This window comes from Peromyscus leucopus, chromosome 10 (genome assembly GCF_004664715.2).
Source record: "Peromyscus leucopus breed LL Stock chromosome 10, UCI_PerLeu_2.1, whole genome shotgun sequence".
Classification (NCBI taxonomy): domain Eukaryota; kingdom Metazoa; phylum Chordata; class Mammalia; order Rodentia; family Cricetidae; genus Peromyscus; species Peromyscus leucopus.
The window spans coordinates 72,468,587-72,489,973 of NC_051071.1; the positions used below are offsets into that span (position 1 = coordinate 72,468,587).

Below are 21,387 nucleotides of genomic sequence, written 5' to 3' on the forward strand. Positions count from 1 at the left end.
GGGATGGGGGATGGGGGGGGAATCTGGAGGGGGAACTGGAGGAGGGATGAGAGGGGGATCTGTGGTGGTATGTAAAATGAATAAAAAAAATTTTTTAATTAAAAAAAAAGTTAACAAATCTAGGAGGTGGATCTGAGGAGATAAACAAGATTAGCAGACCCCTGACTCAACTAGCCAAAAGAAAGAGGACCTGAATTAACAGAATCAGAAATGAACAGGGAAACATTATAATAGACACCAAAGAAATCAATATTATAAGTGAATGTTTTTTAAAAAAAAGTACTCCATTAAGTTGGAAAAATCTAAAAGAAATGGAAAATTTCTAGATTTACTGAAATTACAAGGGGGGGAATTATGTAATTATATTTCAAATTTTTTAAGTGGCAACAAAAAGAAAAGCCTCAGCAACATTTTTATTTCCTTTTTGAATTTCTGCCAGCCAGAGTGACTTGGTATACTAATTGAACACACAAAAATTACTTTCTGGGACTAATGTGGTTACATCCAAAATCCTAAGATATGCAAATTTCATTAGGGAGTCAAACTTCCCCCTTTGGGGGAAGACAATAGTGCTTTCAACTACTCAAGATTGCCATGCTTTCAGGAAAGCCAAGACAGCCACACGAAAAGGTCATACAGAGGGAAAGATTCTGAGACAGCTCACAGTGTTCTGTCTATCCAAGATGGGTGCCAAACACAGAAGTGAGGAACTCATTTCAAATATCTAGTTCAATTAAACTTACAGAAATTGCAGTTAAATAGCTCATATCTAACTATCAAATCATAAATGTACCCCCCTAAGAACTGTCTAGACAAATCAAGTCTACTACCAGAACCACATAAAGTAAATCAATGGCTGTAGTAAGCCACTAAGTTTTGAGGTAGCAATGAAGCAGTAAGTTTTGGAATACTTCTCGTTCATAAATTACGTATGTTGACTGCAATATATGAATCTTACAGAAAAGTTGGTCCAAGCTTTCAGAAAATATTTTTTTTTTTTTGGTTTTTCGAGACTACTAAATCAAAAATAGAACTGTTGATTTGGAAGAAACTTTTGTGTCTATAAAACTGAACTGCCCTGTTAAATAAATCTGTGAAGATCAAAAGCAGATGATTGTTTGCCCAGGCCTGAGAGGAAGAGAATGCAATGATGACTACATACCATTGACTTGTAAGCTAATTATGACGTGTGAAGTTTATCTTAAAAATTAAGGTGTTATCACCTCCACTCCAATCCAATTTCCCATGTAATCTGCACATAAGTAGATGCCTTGTCTTTATCGAAAAATTTCCCACTATCTAGTAAATGGATGACTGAATGCATTGAGAATAATGGGAATGAGGTTCTTACTATTTGAGAAAGGGCTTATACAAACAGAAAAGAGAAAGTTCGTACTGTGTTGGAATTGGAGGTGTGGATGTAAATCTGTGGTTTCTAGATATAAATAAATATAAATAGCGGTTGGGCTCGATAGTTTTTGACAACTTGACACAGGTCAAGGTCATCTGGGCAGAAGGAATCTGAATCAAGAAAATGCCTGCCGAGGATTGGCTTGTAGGCAAGTCTGCAGAGCATTTTCTTGACTAATATAGGAGGGCCTCTGCATCAGCTCCTGCCTCCAGATTTCTGTCCTGTTTGAGTTCCTGTCCTACCTTACCTCTGGGATGAACTATGATGTGGAACTACAAACTGAAATATACTTTTTCCTCCCTAAGCTGCTACTGGTCATGGTGTTTTATCACAGCAGTAAGATAGATGGCAACTGTTAAATACACAGTCAGTCTCAGAGTCTCAGTCTCTCTGCCTCCCACCGTGTGTGTGTGTGTGTGTGTGTGTGTGTGTGTGTGTGTGTGTGTGTGTGTTCCTATCCTAGCCAGAAAAAAACTAGAGTCAAAGGTATGTCAGTAATAAGAACACTGATCTTGGATTCTAAAAGCCATAGTCCACCAAAATGAATCAGGTGTTTTCAGAGAAATAATCGATTCAAGTTAAAAGTACATCTTATGGAGCAACTTATGTCCCCTAATTCCCTAAAAGGTAGTATTAAAAAAATGATAGATTCATGACAAAAGAAGGCACCTGCTAAAATAACAGCAAATGATGAGATCTATCACTATTTGAGTATAAGAATAAATGATAGTTAATTACTATAATACCACAGAGCAAAAACTAAGTTTTTTTTAAAAGATGATCCATTAAGTTTAAAAAGTAACAATTCAGTCTGCTGTTTGTAAGACATTTTTCACTTCTCTAACAAAGTTTAAGTAAGGGGCTGAGAAGATGGCTCTGTGGATGAAGTACCAGCTGCTTAAGTGTAAGGACATATGTGGTGGCATTGTGTTCCCGAAATATTGTGCATGCTAATAAACTTATCTGGGGTCAGAGAAAAGAACAGCCACAATATTAAACATAGAGGATAGACAGTGGTAGCACACGCCTTTAATCCTAGCATTCCAGAGGCAGAGATTCAAGGATGTCTTGTGTTCAAGGATACAGCCAAGCATGATGACTCACGCCTTTAATCCCAGGGAGTGATTGCAGAAAGCAGAAAGGTATATAAGGCATGAAGACCAGAAACTAGAAGCTTTTGGCTGGTTAAGCTTTCAGGCTTTCAAGAAGCAGTTCAGCTGAGATTCATTTGGATAAGGACTCAGAGGCTTCCAGTCTAAGGAAACAGGATCAGCTGAGGAACTGTCGAGGTGAGGTAGCTGTGGCTTGTTCTGCTTCTCTGATCTTCCAGCATTCACCCCAATAACTGGCCTCAGGTTTGATTTTATTAATAAGACTCTTTAAGATTCCTGGTACCGACATGAGTTTGGATTCTCATCACCCTCCTAAAAGCTGGCCAAAGGCATTGTGGGGCATGGTGCATAGGCACATCCCCAGACCTTGCTAGTCAACCAGTGTAGCCAAAACAGCAAGCTTCCAATTTAATAAAAAGAGTCTGTCTCAAAAACAGGTAGAGAGAAATAGAGGAAGATACTCTAACATCAACCTGATCTGCACACGTGCATTCACAGCTGCAGAGATCACACATACAGAAGTGCACACACACAAGAGAATGGAGGGGGTGAGAGAAAGGGAGGAAAGGAGGAAAGGAGAGGAGGGAAGAGGAGAGTTGGGGAGGAGGAGGTGGAGAGGACAAGAGGTTTTGCCTAGGATGCGTGATCCTACATTCAGTCCCCAGGACTCCCTTGGAAATAAAAATACAACAAAAACATTAATAATATAGGAAATGGGGCTGGAGAGATGCTCAGTGTTTAAAAGCATTGGCTGCTCTTCCTGAGACACTGAATTCAATTCCTAGCACCCATGTGGCAGATCACAGGCAGCTGTAACTGTGATCTCAGGTAATTCTCATAGAATCTAATGCCCTCACCTGGTGTGCAGATGTATATACACACAAAACACTCACATACATAAAACACATAAATAAATAAAAATTTAAAAAAAAAAAAAAGAAAGAAACAACAGCCTGCCAGTTCTAGCGATGTAGGCCTGCAATTTCACCTACTCCAGAGCCAGAGGTAGGCTGCAAGGTCAATAAGGTCAAGTCTGGCAACTTGGCTGGTGACTACTAAGGAGTTAGCTCAAGGCCTGCCTGGGCAACTTAGCAGGATCCTGTTTCAAAACAAAAAGGAAGAGGAATGTAAAAGATATAGCTCCATGGTAAAGTGCTTGCCCAGCATGCACAGGGCTTAGAGTTCATTTCTTAGTACCATTAAAAAAGAAAGGGAGGGAGGGAGGGGATCAAACCAAAATCCATAACATTGTTAAATTAAAATAAGTAAATAAAATGCATTTCATTATATCAAGAAAGTTTTAGCCAAAGCAGGCTACAGTGCATCCAGGGTTTACACACTGGCTAACAGCACTGACAGGTATGAAACCTGGGCTATACAGAATACAGGGGAAGCCAACACACATCCAGCTGCAGTGAACACTCACTCCACCTCCACCAGTAATTAACAGTCTCTAGTCAGAAAGGATGCAAATGGTCAACACAATATCAAGCTTACCATGTTCAAATCTACCATTCTCTTTCCTCTGCCTCCCCCCAAATATCTGCTCCTCCTTTTGTCTCCAATTTAAGTAATAACAATGCTATTGTCTCAGATGCGTAGGCCAACAACCTTAAAAGTTATTTCCAGCACCTTTTATTTCTTATATCCAACCCAGTCGTCAGGAACTCCTCTTGACCCTGCCTTCAAAAATTTACTATCAGTAAAAGAAACAAACAACAAAAAAAACCCATAACTTCTTAGACTAGCAGCTAATACTAATTGGAATCAATACCAGAATTTTATATGTAAGTGAACTGAAGTTACAAACATTGAATTTCAAGAGCTAGTAAGGAGCAGAGACAGATTTACCCCCAGGTCTAGACAGCAAGATCTCTAGGTGCTCCTTCAGTAACTCCTGGGTAACAGAAAAATCATTATAATTCAGACTATATTACAAGGAGCTGGAGTGATAAATCAGGCATTAAGACCACTTATTGCTCCTGCAGAGGACCAGGACTTGGTACCCAGCACCCATATCATGGGTCACACCATCTACAACTCCACTTCCAGGGGATCCGATACCCTCTACTGATCTCAAAAGACAGCAGTCATATATGTGGTGCATAGACAAACATGCAAGCAAAACACTCATGAACATAAAATAAATAAAGCTAAAGCAATCTTCATATTTGAAAAAAGTGTATCTCTAAAAGAATCTATTACAGTACTATTTTAGGGAAACCTAATAAATCACATCAATATTGTACTCAGGCAAATTCACTGCTTCTTTACCAAATAAAAAGTAAAGAAAAGAATATAGAAAGATGTAAATTTAAAAAGAAATATATAAAACAATTCTAAAGATAGGGGGAAAAGAATTAGTGAATTAGGAACAAAAAACTTTATATTCAAGCACAAAAAAAAATGTGTAAAACTTTACTGAGACATGAAAAGTTTCAAAATTATTTAAAAAAAAGGAAAACACCATAATGAATCCAATATATCAACCATCTACCTTCAGTAACCATCAACATGTACTTACTGTTTCTTTAACTATTTCCTTACAGTTTAACAGATTTGTTTATTTATTCTGTTGCAGAGGGGCATATGTGTGAAGAGCAGAGAACAATTATAGAAATCAGTTCTCTCTCTGTCTACTATGTGGTAGGTTCTAGGGAACTGAACTCAGGTTGTCAGGCTTGTTAGCAAGTGCCTTTACTCATCTGGATCATTTCAACAATTTCCAACTATAAAGCAGTAATCTTAGGAGTAGATCCACATTTACTATTACTGAAAATTTAAATAAACACAGAATACCTTACTTTATATTCACAGTGCCATAGAAACCAAGACAGTAAAAATAATAACTTACCCAAACTCTCCTTTTTACCACCCACGTCAGAGTTATTGCTTCCAGACATTAAATGATCCTTGAACCTGGAAGGTCCACTTAAAAACAAAATAAACCATAAAATTTGTGCTTTTATAATATAAAACCCTTTGTACCTAAATTTCATGATCATGTCTTAAAATTGCCATCAGTTTCTTTCTTATGAAACTAAAAGTGATGGAATACATCAAGAATGTATTTCCATGCAGCATCAAGCAAGGACTATGATCTGATCCCATAATTGAGTCAAATTTGATAAATACAAATTTATATAAATGAGAGATTGAGCTCAGATAGCTCAGGCACTGGGCCCCCTTATTGTAGCCTAAACTGGTCTAGAATTTGCAATCCTCCTGCCTCAGCCTCCTGAGCATTAGGATTCTAGGCATGCACTACTAAGCTCATCTAGAACATTTTAAATTAATTCATGGATCAGTTATGAATTTAGTCAAGTCCAATAGCAAGCTTCTTTCACAAAAATAACAGAAACCAGCAAGCATATCCTAATTTTAAAAGAAACTATCTACAAAAAAATGAAATTAAACATACAGTCCCAAAATCATCATAGTTGACTCAAGCTATGGTAGTCCCAGGTTCCTTTCCTCCTCCAAGTTCTATAATCACAATAAAGAACCCATCCTCCCTTCAAAAGCCGAGGTTTGCTTAATTTACTAGTCTTGCATTTTTAAAGGTTTTAACAGTTCATAGCTAAAACAAGCAGGTTAATCTCACTTGTTCAGTGTTAGTATGTATATTTTAACAATACATCCACAAATTCTGAAACAATCTTCTTTTCAAAAGATAAAGCCTTCAGATCAAGGTCTCCCCTGAGGACCGGGGTCGACCTGGTAGACTCAGTCCAGGCAGGTCCAGTCCCCCCCTCCCAGACCGAGCCAAGCGTCCCTGCATAAGCCCCAGGATTCAAACAGCCAACTCATGGGGGGTGGGCTGGGGGGAGAGGGAGGGGGGGCGAGAGGGGGAGAACAGGGGAATCTGTGGCTATTATGTTGAACTGAATGGTGTTGTAAAATAAATTAAAAAAAAAAACAACAACAACAACAAAAAAAAACAAAAAAGATAAAGCCTTATTTCCCTTTTCCTGAGTGTGGTGTGGACTTGTGATGACTTGTTTCTGATAAACAGAAACCATAAAAGTGAGTGTAGACCTTGCACAGCCTTGATGCAGGCGGAGAGACTTGGACCTGCCTCTACTAAATGTACCAGGCTCTGCTGACTCCCCATGGGAGGCCTTACCTTGTTGGAAGAAATAGGGGGTGGGTTATGGGGGGAGAAGGCTGGAGGGGTGGGAGGAGGGAAGAGAGGAGGATCTGTGGTTGGTATGTAAAATAAATAAAAAATTCCTTAATTTAAAAAAAAAAGAGAGAGAACTCTGAGATTAAGTAATTAAGAGGGATCTGATTTCCCTTGTCTTCTCTCAGATTATTTGCTTTGTAGGAAGTCAGCTGCCACATGACAAGAAGTGAAGGCTGACTACCAAAGACAGCGGAGAACTGCAACCTTCAACCAACAGCCATGAGCCATGAATGGAGCCTTCCAGTTGTAGTCAAGTCATTAAAGAGATACAGAGAGACACCTCCAAACCCAAACAGCTGGCTAAGCCTTGCCCAGATTTCTGACCCCACAGAAAGGATAAAGCAACACACATCTGCAAGCCAACAGCAAAAATAAAATTCTGTTTGGAGTAACATAGAAATGGATAAACAGTACAGTGAGTAACTTCTATTTTCACTACACTATATACACACCTTTCTTCCCAAATCGAATTTTTAGGCTCGCTTGAATCCGAAATAGACTCTTTTGGTGTCTTACTTGTATATTTCCCAGTATGAGACTTTAAACGAACATTTTGTGAAGTCATAATACTGTTTTGATACTTAGAGCCTCGTGTAGGTCTATGAGGGGAAAAAAAAGGTTAAAATTATTTTTCAAAAGTTCTTTCTTCTTCTAGAAACAATATACAAATGTTTATACATGAAATATATACTTAGCTATAACGAGTATCAATTCATCATGTTCAGACCTTAAGGTTTACAACTAGGTCCACAAGGTATCTGAAGTCTACCATGACTCCCAGTTAAAAAAAAAAAAAGAAAAAGAAAAGAAAGAAATGGTACAAACCTGGCCTGAGAATAATAAGAGTGATGCTGAGTGACATTGACAGTCTACCACATGCACCACACAACCAGATACCCATCATTCCCAATTTGACAGCAAGGAAACAAGTTCAGAGTGGTAATGTACCTAGGTGTCATCTAGCTGATTGCAGAGCCTGGATTTAATATCAACTTTGACCAAGTGCTTATTCTCACTCTGAAGACTGAGTAACAGACAAACAACTAAGTTTCAACAGGGGAGGGAAAAACAACAGCTATATTGTAAATACAACAGAAATTACCCAGAAATATCCAGACTTTTCATCTGAGTTGGGTCTGCCTCATTGTTTTCCAATGGCTCACTCTGGGAACCAGAGATTTCATCATGACTAACACTTCCTCTAGAACCCTTAACATTGGAAGACTTCTGTACTCTCGAGCTGCTCTCTGTCTTCTGTCTTTTTGATGGAAAAGGTTTTTTCCCAGGATTCGCAGGTAACTGATTTTTCTTAGCCCGTTTTCTTCTATTGTGATCCACCCCTGACGATTCATTTTCTCTTGAAGAACTCCTATTAACAGAACCTGGAAGATTCAATGACAATTTGAAATTAGCATGTTTGTTCAAGTGATCTGGCTCACTGAAATACCAACATCATTATATTTACATATAAATACACATAACAATTTCATAAGCTAAATCTGTTTTCACATAAAAAAAAATTATTACATTTTTCAATTGTATTTACACAACATGCTAGATTTTTTAAATCTATCACAAACTTCCTTAATTTTTTCTCTGGCTCTGCCCTGACCATCTGTAATGGTAAGTGTTGTCAACCTAACAGAATCTAAATCTCCTAGGAGATGGGCCTCTACGTATGCCTATAAGGAGGTCATGTGGATTGTATTAACTAAGGTGAGAAGACCCACCCACACCCATGAGGAGTGGCACCATTCCTTGGCTGCCATATTGGATCCTGGATGATCCAGGTGGAGAAAGGTACTTCCTGGCCCTCAGCTGTGTATTCAGTGCAAGTCAGGTCAGAGGTTGGCATCTGGTGTCTTGCTCCATTGCTTTCTACTGTATATGTGGATGCGGATGCAATACAAGCAGCTAGCCTCCGGATGCCGCCGTATCTGACCCCTCTAGAACTGTGAGCCAAATAAATCCTTCCTCTCATAAGCTGCTTTTGTCAGAGTATTATCACACTAACAGAAAAGTGGCTAAGATAGCATCCTTAAGATCTGAGTGTTTCCTGTAATTCCAGATTTCTCAGTTTGTCATCTTTCTTTGTAGCAACCTAGCCAGCCATGGCATCTTGTACTAAAATCGTACTCAATTCTATCTAGGATTCCCTGCCATCTCTTTCTTATCTTTATTTTTCTTCTGATTTTTAAACATCTATCATTACATGAATTATTTTATCTATACTATTTTCCCTCACAGAATGTAACCTTCTTAAGTACAAGGACTTCTAACTTTGGCTATGTTTATCAACAGACCATGCCTCCACACAGAACACTGTATAAATTTATACTTTATAACTGACAATATTTCTGTTGGTGAACCAATTTAACTTTGTCTTTATAAAAGATTTCTATATAATGGGAATAAGTCACACATAACCCTGTAGAGAATGATTGGAGGGGGCTTCCAACGAAGACAGTTTAAATAAAAATACTTACCTTCCTCTGGTTTTACCAGCCACCACTCAGATGGATGGTGAGAAATTCTACAACTTCTCCTGACACTCAGAGACACTTCGTCAGGCACACATTTGTCCTTAGACCCACCAGAAACACATTTCTCTCTGGATTTTGATTTTTCCTTATCTTTTTGGGTGCTATGCTTTTTTTTCTTGTTTTCTAATGTAAAGAAAAACCACAAAAACTATTCAAAATATCAGTTTTCAAAAGTTCACAACAGATTTTATATAAATAAAATTCAATTACAGAAACATGTTTATCTCATGGGCTACTTTCACATCAGTTTCTTTAAAAAGCCATGTGTTTTCAATCTCTGGTTTTCTGTCAATTAAATGTAAATGCTTCACACTGCCTGTCATAAACTAAAAGAGAAATATGTGTGTATGTGCATGCAGGTACATGCATACAGGAGCACATGTATGGAAACCAGAGGACAACCTTACATGTCATTTCTTCTCTTTATTTATTTTTTTCTATTTTGTTTTATTGAGAGGGCTACTGCCTAGAACTCACCAGTTAGGCTGTGCTGCCTGGCTCTCAAGCCCCAAGGATTGGCCTATCTTTGCCTCCCTAGTCCCGGTATTACAAATGTGGGAAACCACAACAGCTGTATTTTTCTAGCTTGGGTTTGGGGGATCAAAGCCGGGTCATTCTGCTTAAAAGACAGGCACTGGGCTAGTGTGAGTATCTTTTGAAAAACAAAACATCGTTTCTTTGTACTTACCACTTCACAAAAATAAAACAGGTAATTACTGCCTTTCATTTTCATTGTTTTGAAATCTAATTTTGGAAGAAATTAAGTATAACTAAATTATAAACCTTAAAATGAGATTACTTTGGATTAACCCTACTAGCTCAATCATGTAGCCTTAAAATTTGTGATCAAACAGAACTTGGGATGATGCAGGAAAAGTGAGAAATGAGCCACAGAAGAAACTGTTAAGCTTTGATGATGGAGAAGAACCATCTAGGATTATGGGTACCTAAACACAATGGAAAAAGTGAGGAGCAGACCTCTTACAGACACACCAGAAACAGAGCTAAACAAAGATCTTTGTTTCCATCTTGTGAAACTTCTGACCTAAAAATTATATAAGATAGGAAAAAAGTTTTAAGTGTTATGTTTAAGCTACTAAATTTGTAACAAAAATGGAATATCAGAATCAGTATAGCAACATATCAGAACATTATATTGATTCTTTACTCAAAAATCTTTGTGAAGATATAAAGATCTATGGTAATATTGGGTAGGGACTTATTTTCTGTTCTTCTACTTTCATCCTATATACATGTGTATCTGTCAATCTACATACCCATCACACACACACACACACACACACACACACACACACACAAATGTTAGCAGGTGAAAACCTTTCATTAGTTTGTTGATAGTCTTTCACTTCTCCATGGGCGTTTCTGCCTTAGGATCTATTTAAATAAATAAATAAATAAATAAAACCTGACTGTGCACTAAACTAAAACTAGAGAGATTCTCAAAAAGAACCCCAAAGACTTGTGAATCTGCAGGCAGCTTTCCTTTGCCTAACTCTGAAAGCTAAGGACGAATATAACAACTATAAATACTCACACTCTGAATTAATATAAACACTTACCAACAGGCAGCATCTGTTTCTTGGGAACAGGCTCATTTCTCACCTCTTCACAGTCTTCCATTTTTCTTTCTGAATTTACATGTGACTTGTCCCGGCCAATGTTTGGCATTTTCCTCTTCCCCTTTCTACCCTGTTGCACGTTAACCTGCTCTTCAACTATTGTAGGCTTTGATGCTCTTCTCTGCTGCTGTCTTACAGTCCTTTTGATTCCAGATGGCTCTTTAGCATTCTCAGAATGCATTTTATTTTCTGTAAATCTACAGTCATTTTCCAATTCATCTGTACAACTAATCCCCAGGAGGTTTTCAACAGAAGGCTGAGATTTCTCTTTTGGGGGAGCCTTATGAGACTGGGAGCCACTTATCGAAGTCTTAGCTGACACACTCTGAGGTTTTTCTCTTGACTTCTTATCTTTAGGAGTTCCAATGTTTTCAGGAGATGGCAAGTGCTGTCTCAGAGGTCTGCCTTTTCTTGGTATTGTCACCCAAGGTTGACTTGCAAAACTTCTATCTGACTCATCAATAATAAATTCATCTTCTAATAATTTCATGTTATTTGGAGGAGATGAAAGAGGTCGAACTACTGTTGTATGCCTAACAATGGAACTGAAACCAAACATTATTTTAACAGTTAAAGTAACTGAAGTTTTATCTTTGTTTACTGAATATTCTTTACCAGAAATAAAATCACAAGTCTCCTCAATTTTCTCTTAATCTTCTTCATTTTATAATACTAAGATCATAGAAATTTAAAGTTGGGCACCCACTTTGATGCCCCTCAATCAATACACATGCTAAAACCTTGAAATTTACAATTGTATAATTATAACCCAAACATATTTACTTACAAAAAAAAGAGTGCATGCCTTATCCATGTTTGATTAAACTATTTGTACAGATATCTGCATTTCTTTACATCTAAAACATTAACAATTTTAAATATAATAAGCCATCATATCTAATATTTTAAAAGAAAAATAATACAACTGATCTTGAATGCCTTCTTATCCTTTTTATATCTGACAGATGTAAGCGAAAGAAATGTAATCATCATTCATATAAATGAACTATAATACGAAATTTCAGCTTAAGTTATAATATTTCATGATTATTCTCACAGATATCTCTATACAATAGTAGTGGTTCAGAATGAAATTGACTAGGGTACACAGGCACGAGAAATCTAGTGCTGCAAAAACAGGGAAAGATGACTCTTATTATAAAGTAGACAATGCCACATAATCTGTTGTCGTGAGGACAAATCATTGTCTTCTGCTATAGTCCTCTATCCCCACATAGCTAACCCTGAATTTATTTTACTAAGGAAGCATTATCATACTTGCATATACTCAGTTATAAAAGACTTATAAATTTACTAAAATATTCATAAAAGAACACATTTGTACATCTTAGGCAATTCACACATTTAGTAATTGCCCTGGTTGTGTTTGTTTGTTTTATGGGTTTTGTTGTTGTTTGGTTTGGTTTTTATCAACTTGACACAAGCTACTGTTCTCTAATAGGGAAACACAATAGAAAAATGTCTCCATAATATTGGCAAGCCTATGGAGCATCCCTTTACCAAGTGATTGATGTGGGAGGGCCCAGCCCCTTGTGAGCAGTACCACCCGTAGGCAGGTGGTTCTGGATGGTCTAAGAAGCAGGCTGAGCAAGCCACCAGGGAGCAAGCTAGTTAGCAGCAATATTCCATGGCCAATCTTATTTACCCAGCTATGACTCCTGAATTACAATAATGACTGGTCTCTTAACAGACTCACTGGTACAATAATGGCACGAATACCAGAAGTAACCAAACACTTTCTGACTGGATTTAGCTCCCACTACACAAGATGAAACCCATACCAGGCAGCACTATTGGGGTCAAGCACCTGTGGCTACATGGGTCATAGGCCCTAAGGGACAACCTGCTACTATTATTGTCTAAATGGACATAGTATTAAACTAAGTGCTATTGGCTTTTTGTTATGCCCATACATAAAGGCATCTCTCAACCCTCACAAAGAAGCTACTATTTATAGTAGAAAAAAAAAAGAGACCTACAGAAAATTAGAGACCGTGGATTATCCTAAATGGGATATCTATATCACACTCCCTTCTCTCAAGGGATCAAATGATCAAGGATGATCTGTGGGAGAGAAGTGAGAAGAATATAAGCACCAAAGACAGCAGGTGACTTCAAAGGAACAGTATCTTCCAGACATAACAGGGCAGCTGAACATAGGAACTCACCGTGGTGGTAACAGTATACATACGACCTGTGCAAACTCATGCCAGTCAAGGTGGGCACAAAGTCGCACCCCTAACCAAGGATACTGGCAACTGAGAGCTGTTGGCAGAGAGATACTTGGTTTTCTTCAAGAATGTAGCCCTAGTAAGTAAGCCACGCTCCAGTGGGAAGGTCACACATTCCAGAATATATGCGCAGCACAAAATGGACTTAGCATGTTAAAAAAGAAAAGGCCACAAAGCTGTGCGGGTAGGGAAGGGAGGAGCCCAGATCTGGGAAGAGTTTGGGGAACTGTATAAATGGGGAGGAGTATGAATGATCAAAACACATTGTACAAAATTCTAATGAAAATGTTATAAGTCTAGAAAAGAAAATAAGATTTCTATATTAAATAACAAAGAACACCCAGATATGGTTCAGAGAATGAATCAGAAGAAATGTCCAAAAGGACAGTTTTATAATAACTTTACCTAGATTCACTTTTCCTCTTGACAGTTTCTAAATACAATGCTGAAAAACTCTTCTTAGATCGTGGTTGGATTTCATAGCTCAAATCTTGTCTTCTCTGAGACGTTTCTGATGCTATTCCTTCTTGTACTTCTGATGTGCTATCTTCTTCTAATACATTGTTCTCTATTTCTGCTTTGTTCAAAATACTTTTATCTTCAAAGTTTAACCTGAAAGGTTGAAAAGGTAAGCAAATTCTCCATAAGGTAAATTACACTTATAACAAAGGTCTCCAAATAACAAAGTATCTTAAATAACCTATCGTTTGTATCCTAAAAGCAAAAAGGAAAGCTCCAAGAAATGGAACTAGGTTTATAACTCATCTGTACTCTGTTGTTCTAGAAAGAACCTAATACTCAACCTTGCAATCACAAATAATATGCAGGAAATATAAACTGTTTCTTTCAAGAAGTTAAAGATAATGGGGTAGAATGAATGTAAGCAATGTACAATGGTATATAAAAATGTCAGTGAAAATTATTATTTTGTAAGATAACTAAAAAATGTTAAATAAACAAGACATTACAGAAAACTTACTATCACAAAGAAAACTGTCTTATTTATTGTGTATCTACATGTATGATGTATAAGGATGCACATGCTACACAAGCACATGGACACTGAGGACAACTTTGTATGATGTATAAGGATGCACATGCCACAGCATACACATGGACACTGAGGTCAACTTTGTGGAATCAGATTTCTCTTTCCAGATTTATTTGGTTTCCAGAGATTGAACTCTAGTTACCAGACTTGCACATCAGGAGGCTTAATTTGCTGAGCCATCTCACCAGCCCCACAAAGAAAACATTTTCCCACAGACTCTAGAAACGTTGACCTCCCAATTTCTCTGAAGTATACTTTAATGCCTTTCTTACGACTAATTAAAAACTAGAGCTAAGCAAAAGCATTTGTTTTCTTCTCATGTTACCCCTCAACCCCTTTCTTCAAACCTACATAAGAGGCTAAGTTAGCATTTGCGATATAAGGATAAAAATTAAGAATTGTTACTCAAAAATTACCTTTTCCTGGTTTTAAGAGAAATGTCTGTATTTGAAGATTTTGTATCTCCTGAATTTCTTAAGACGGAAGCCACTCTATTTTGGCCAAGAGATGAAATAACATTCTGCAATTCAGACGTTTTTGCACCCAAAAGAACCACAGGGGAGCCACCAGGTAAGACAAAGTCATCACTGGTGGCACTGTGGTGACCATTTGTTTTTTTACTTGACATGTTGTTTGAGTCCGCTGTACTTTTAGAAACATCAGTAGCTGGAATTTTCGGATGAACTTCATTAGCCTGAACTAAAAGAAAGTCAAATGATGACAGTTCTCAGTAGTTAAAAACAGTACTTAAATCAAGTGTACTTTAAAAAATTAACCATAGTTAGAATAAGAAGCTTTCAGAAGACACATATTTCATTAAGTTTAGAACCAAAGGCCTATAATTAAAATACCTAAGTATTTTAAGAGTTCTGATACCAAATTAATGAACTGAAGCATATACATGTCTACACCATCTGAGGTTATGAAAACACAGAAGTCCTCAAACACAGAAACTCCAAAATGTATGCCCAAAGTCTTGAGATGTACAGTTTGTACACAGCTAAATTCAGAACAGAGAAATTATGAAATTCTGCTATGGACAGGCTAAGAGCAAGTAAGCTAATGTGGCTAGATGAACATACCTACAAATATAACAGGCATACACATAACATGCATACATGTATCTACATATATATACAGAGAATATACAAACATACTTACATAAAATCACTTCAGTCAAAGAAAAATGCCTAGACAGTATTCATACTAACTTATTGCTCTTAAATGCACAGATTTAAAAATTAAATACAACAAAAAAGGGCTTGTGGTTCAGTAGTAAGATGTTATTTCTCTACTTCTACCTCTTAATGAAACTAAATTCCTTAGAAATCACCCATCAACCAAAAAAACGGGGCTCTGAACCGTGAGAGGAACTAGGGTATCGACGTAGAAAACGGAAGAATAAGGAACAATTCACAATGTGGTCTTTGGGTTTCCTGGTCACTTCCCACTTGTCCCTCGACTAGGCGTCTGAGATGTCTGCAACCCAGAACCGACACTAAGCAAAGGGAAAGGAAACAGCCCACATTCTCTCAATAAGGTAAGAGCATACAGAGTAGAGGGAAACTCCAACCCTTGCTCTAGAACATGGGCCATGGGGCTCTCTTCTGCCTGTAGTGGCAGAGAGGCAAAGCGCCAGGTTGTACTATGGGACAGGGGTAAGTATTATGGAGGAAAAGTCCTTATCAGATAATTCGTATGTACACTTTCTATTACACCTTAGTTATCCGTTTACACAGTTTATAGTGCCCTTCAAGCTTTAGCATTTTGAAGGGCATATATATGTTGTTGAAGAAGAAAGAAATAAAAATTGTCAAAAATTACAACATCAAGCCCATTCTAGTTAGAGTTTTAACAAAGTTATCAGGAACCGAATAAAACTGAAAGTTCAGAGAAACATTTTGTGAATGGTAGGTGAAGAAATGAAAATAGTTTTGAATCATACATACTCCAAACCTGGAATATAACACTATATTGACACAGTAAAAAACAAATGAGGTCCAAGTTCAAAAGTATGTTAAATTAGATTGAAATTCAATACAAAAAAGTAATAAATTCAGAAGAGCATAGATTAATGAATGAATGTATCTGACAAAACAAACATAAAATATTATATCACTCATAATAAAATTAATATCTTATTATGGATATGAACTACTGGGGGAAAAGGACTGTTGTTTAATCAGAATAGGAAACTAGGCTTACAGCTAAAAGTCACACATTCTACAGTTAAAATAAAGAGTGTTAAGTTACATAGTTAAAAATATAATTTCAGCTGTCATTGTGGTACAATCCTCTGGAAGAAGAGAGCAGACTGATCTCTGAGTTAGAAGCCAGCCTGATAGCCACAGTAAGTTCCAGAGCTACATAGTAAGATCCTGTCTCAAAAAATAAAAATAATAATAATAATTACTATTATTATTATTATTTCAGGTCTAGCCTGATGTTTCGGTGAGTAGAGCTGCTTACTAAGCAAGCCTGACAACTGAGTTCAATTACAGGAACCTGTGTGAACATGGAAGGAGAGAACCAGCTCCAAAGTAATCCTCTGCCCTCCTCACACATGCCATGACATGTGAATCAGAGTGCACACATGCCATGGCATGCCAATCACAGTGCACACGTGCACATGCAAATAATAACAACAATTTTTAAATGTATATATTTATACTTTTAAGCCCATAGTCAGTTAGAAGCATATATGCTACACAGGGCAACCATGTCACACACAAGCTTATTTCTTTTAAATTTATGAGCACCAATGGAGCTGTGGAAGAATTCAAGAGTTCCCGAAACAAAATGATGGAAACAGTGATTAGATTTTTCTTTTCGATCTTTGAGTCTATGAGCTCAAACAGAATAGTAGTCTTCTAATTTGGAACAAAGATAAAGAAAATGTAAAAATAAAAAACAAAAACAAACAAACAAAAAAAACCCAGCAGCACCTATCACAGAATAAAGCAAAAGGAAAAGGGGGAAGAAAATCAACCTGACCACAATCAACCAGACCTTGTCAGACCCTGATCTTGTCACCTGACACAAGGTGTCACGACCTTTGTCACGGCAGCTTTTTAATTGTCATGAGTATGCTACCAACCTGATCCATGAGCAGCTTCACTCAGTTCTGCAGCAACTTGCAGAAAAGCTTCTTTGCTCCTTGAAGAACCCGGAACTGATTTTGAACATGATGCCTGGCACTGAGCACAAAGAAATACATTGATCTGCTTTTATTAATTGTCAATTCTGATTAGATGCATGCTTTTAAAATGGGGGGAGTCAGTTAAACAACAAAGCAGCTGGTCCTATATACTGAAGTATGGTGATATTTTATTTGTACTGAAATGTGATTTTATTTGTATGTTAATAAATAAAGTTGCCTGGAGGTCAGAGCTAATAGCAAGCCATCGCAAAAGCTGGGCAGTGTTGGCACACGCCTTTAATCCCAGCACTCGGGAGGCAGAGCCAGGCGGATCTCTGTGAGTTCCAGGCCAGCCTGGGCTACAGAGTGAGTTCCAGGAAAGGCGCAAAGCTACACAGAGAAACCCTGTCTCTCAAAAAAAAAAAAAAAAGATAATTCAATTCAAATTCAAACCCTAGAGGATAGCTGCAGCAGTGAAGGGTAAGGCTCTTAGCTCTGACCTATTGGACTTTCATCTCTGCATTGGCTCTGTGTTTCTTATTTAATAAGACGGTTGGTTACATCTACATTTGGCGCCCAACGTGGCAAGAATCCATTAAAAATCGCTTCGCTTGGCTTGGCGGCAGGTCTGGTTTCTGGCCTGGGCAGCCCTACTCCCTAGCTCGGGCCCAGGTCGGCTTGGTCTCAGGCCGGACTGACTGTAGCCCCAAGCAGTTACACGCAACTGTTGCTACTTGCTTAAAGCCAGTGCTACAAACAACTCAGGACTGCACTGCCAAACAGGGCCCCTGTAAAGCCAACACACGTGGTCGGATCTTAAGGAAGCCAGAGGCGAGGCTTGACTCGGATCTCGCGCGCTCTCGCTCTCGCTCTCTCTCTCTCTCTCTCTCTCTCTCTCTCTCTCTCTCTCTCTCTCTCTCTCTCTCTCTCCCCCCCCTCTCTCTCTGGATTCATGCCTCGGACACTAGGTGGCTGTTTTGAAATTCCCTCGGATTTCTACTGTTCTAAGCAGACTTGGTAAGTCAATTAAGATATCAGATATTTTAAAGGAAACTATTTAAAAGAAATTTTTTTCCCACATTAAAAAAAATGGGTTTTATGTGTACATTGGAAGAAAATTGGGCTTTGTTTGAAATTTTAGGCAGTCTGACAATGGAACAACTCTATGAGAAGATTAATGTTGATCGAATTATGCACTTCCTGTTTTTATTTTTGTTAGGCAATATTATTTCCTTCTTGGGTCTCTGAGGGAGTTGAAGATTAGTTAGTTACAGTTGAAGATTACTTAGGATGGAAAGTGAATTAGGTACATTTTGGACTTACCAAAATAGAATAGATAATGGAATTATTTTCTCTGCATTTGTCAACTACAAATGGACTAGACATTGTTTAGGTATTTATTACTTGTATATATGGTATATAGTTATTGTACTTTTGTATATAGTTTTCCTTATGTTAGTTATAACCTTTTTCCTTTTTTCTTTTTATTAAAATAGAAAAGGGGAAATATGGTGATATTTTATTTGTACTGAAATGTGATTTTATTTGTATGTTAATAAATAAAGTTGCTTGGGGGTCAGAGCTAATAGCAAGTCATTGCAGAAGCTGGGTGGTGGTGGTGGTGGTGGTGGTGGTGGTGGTGGTGGTGGTGCATGCCTTTAATCCCAGCTCTTGGGAGGCAGAGCTAGACGGATCTCTGTGTGTTCAAGGATATAGCCAGCATAGAGACACACGCCTTTAATCTCAATACCAACCACAGAAGACCTGGAGGTCTGTACAGACAGGTAGTGACGAGGTGGTCATGTGGTTGGGTTTACAACCAATGAGCAGGCAGAACAGAAAGTCTACATAAAGACAAACACACAGGAAGTAGCTCTCTTGGCTGAAGAGGATAGCTGCAGCAGTGAAGGGTAAGGCTCTTAGCTCTGACCTCTTGGGCTTTCATCTCTGCATTGGCTCTGTGTTTCTTATTCAATAAGATGGTTGGTTACATCTACACTGAAGAACTACTGAACAGAGAGGGCATAAGCAAACTATGGAACATTATATATCTCTAACGGTTCAAACACCAGAGTTAACACAAACCACAAACGATTATATTAACAACAAAAAAAGGCAAGTTCATGAAATACATAGTGATGTCTTTAAGATTAAATTGCAAAATAGATAAAAGGAAGTATGAAACAAGACAATATTTAGGAATCATTTAAATCTTAATTAATCTTAATGGGCTAGCCATTGCCATGGGATAATGCTCTTGTATACTGATTTAATAAAACACTGATTGGCCAGTAGTCAGGCAGGAAGTATATGTGGGATAAACAGACAAGGAGAATTCTGGGAAGAGGAAGGCTGAACCAGGAGTAACCAGCCAGAGATAGATGAAACAAGATGTGAAGACAGAACTAAGAAAAGGTACCAAGCCACGTGGCTAAACATAAATAAGAATTATGGGTTAATTAATGTGTAAGAGCTAGTCAGTAATAAGCCTGAGCTAATGGTCATACAGTTATAAAGAATATAACTTCAGAAAACAGAAAAACTTCAGCTACAAGCCATTGCCAGGAATCTACAGATTGGGTTTCATAATGCTTCTTCTTTAACAAGTGGCAAGGTTGAACCTGTTGTGGCAACCTGCCTTAACTATTTTACAAAATATGATTATGATGAACACTTGTTTTGTTTCCTTCTGGGATTATATTTGATAGACAGGGAATGTCCAGGGGTCCAGAACCCAATAAAAATGGACTTGGTGTCAAAAAGCTTTCCCAGGGAGAAATAGCATATGCATGATTGCCTTTCACTGATAGTATACTAAGTGATGGGTATCCGAGTGTGTATGTGTTATTACTCTTCAGATCTAATATTCACGGTTCCTAGGATAACACAGGAGCCTGCACATGGATGTCTAGACTTGATGTCCTCTCCCCTTATCAACCTGGCTACCTGTCCTACCTGTATGACAGTAATAAAACTCAATTTTCAGTTCAAATGAACCAATTACTTTTTTTTTTTTAGGTTTATTTTATTGGGCTGGAGAGATGGCTCAGCAGTTAAGAGCACATACTGCTTTCCAAAGACCCAACTTTGAGTCTCAGCATCTATATCAAGTGACTCACAACCACCTGTAACTCTAGCTCCAGGAGGAACCGACACCTCTGGACTCTTCAGGTACCTGTACTCACATACATACATACACTTAATTAAAAGTAACAAAAAATTTTTTTAAAGATTTTTATCTTATTTACATGTTTATCAGTGTGACTGTGTATGCTACATGCATGCTGACAGTATGGAAGTCAAAGAGACTCCCTGGAGCTTGAGTTAGGCAGCTGTGAGCCAAAAACATGAGTGCTGGGATTGAATTTAGATCCTCTGGGGAGAGCAACAGTGATCTTAAGCCACTGAGCCATTTGTCAAATCCCCCAAATTACATTTCTTATGTGAAGGTCACACTAACTTTGCAGCTTATAAAGTCCCAATTTGGGTAAAAGAACTTAATACATACAAAATCTCTACTGTTTTGAAATACCTTTTACAGGAGAAAAACTATGCAACATATATATGAATAAAAATAACACAGAAGCAACTATATAAGGAGAAAATAACGAGACTAATAACAAATGTAAAAAAGAATCAACAAAACTAAACTTCCTTTTGCCAAAAGACCAAAACTAGTAGCCCTGCCACACTAATGAAGAAAAATGCTAAAGAAAAATACCAATGTCAAGAATATAAAAGAGGACATCATTATAGATCCTAAAAACATCAAAGTTTTAGAAAATTATTACCAAATTTATGTTAATAATTTGAAAATGACAAAAAAAAGAAAACCTCCATTGTCTACCATGACTACCTATAATAGAATCTCAGCCCTTCATATTGTATACCTTGATCTAGATCATGATTATAAAAATTCATCAAATATGCATTTAAATCAGGCAAGCTAGTGTACAACTATAATCACAATACTTAGGAGATAGAGAAGGATCAGAAGTTCAAGACCATCCTTGGATACACAGCAAGTTCAAAGTCAGACTAAGTTACATGAGA

At 37.6% G+C, this 21,387-nt stretch overlaps 1 protein-coding gene across 4 annotated transcripts in view; it reads right to left on the minus strand.

Annotated features, from left to right (window-relative positions):
* Cenpc (centromere protein C) overlaps positions 1-21,387 on the minus strand; it is a 55,366-nt gene that overhangs the window by 21,862 nt on the left and 12,117 nt on the right. For 2 of the 4 annotated variants that reach the window (XM_028892432.2, XM_037209124.1), the window contains exons 5-12: positions 17,293-17,392; positions 14,612-14,894; positions 13,550-13,756; positions 10,833-11,437; positions 9,196-9,375; positions 7,812-8,091; positions 7,162-7,308; positions 5,378-5,454 (exon numbers count right to left, since the gene is read on the minus strand). In XM_028892432.2, the coding sequence (XP_028748265.1) occupies positions 5,378-5,454; positions 7,162-7,308; positions 7,812-8,091; positions 9,196-9,375; positions 10,833-11,437; positions 13,550-13,756; positions 14,612-14,894; positions 17,293-17,392 (1,879 nt within the window). Of the gene's footprint in view, positions 1-5,377; positions 5,455-7,161; positions 7,309-7,811; positions 8,092-9,195; positions 9,376-10,832; positions 11,438-13,549; positions 13,757-14,611; positions 14,895-17,292; positions 17,417-21,387 lie in introns of all 4 variants that reach the window. The other 2 variants (XM_028892362.2, XM_037209122.1) reach the window with 1 other exon arrangement.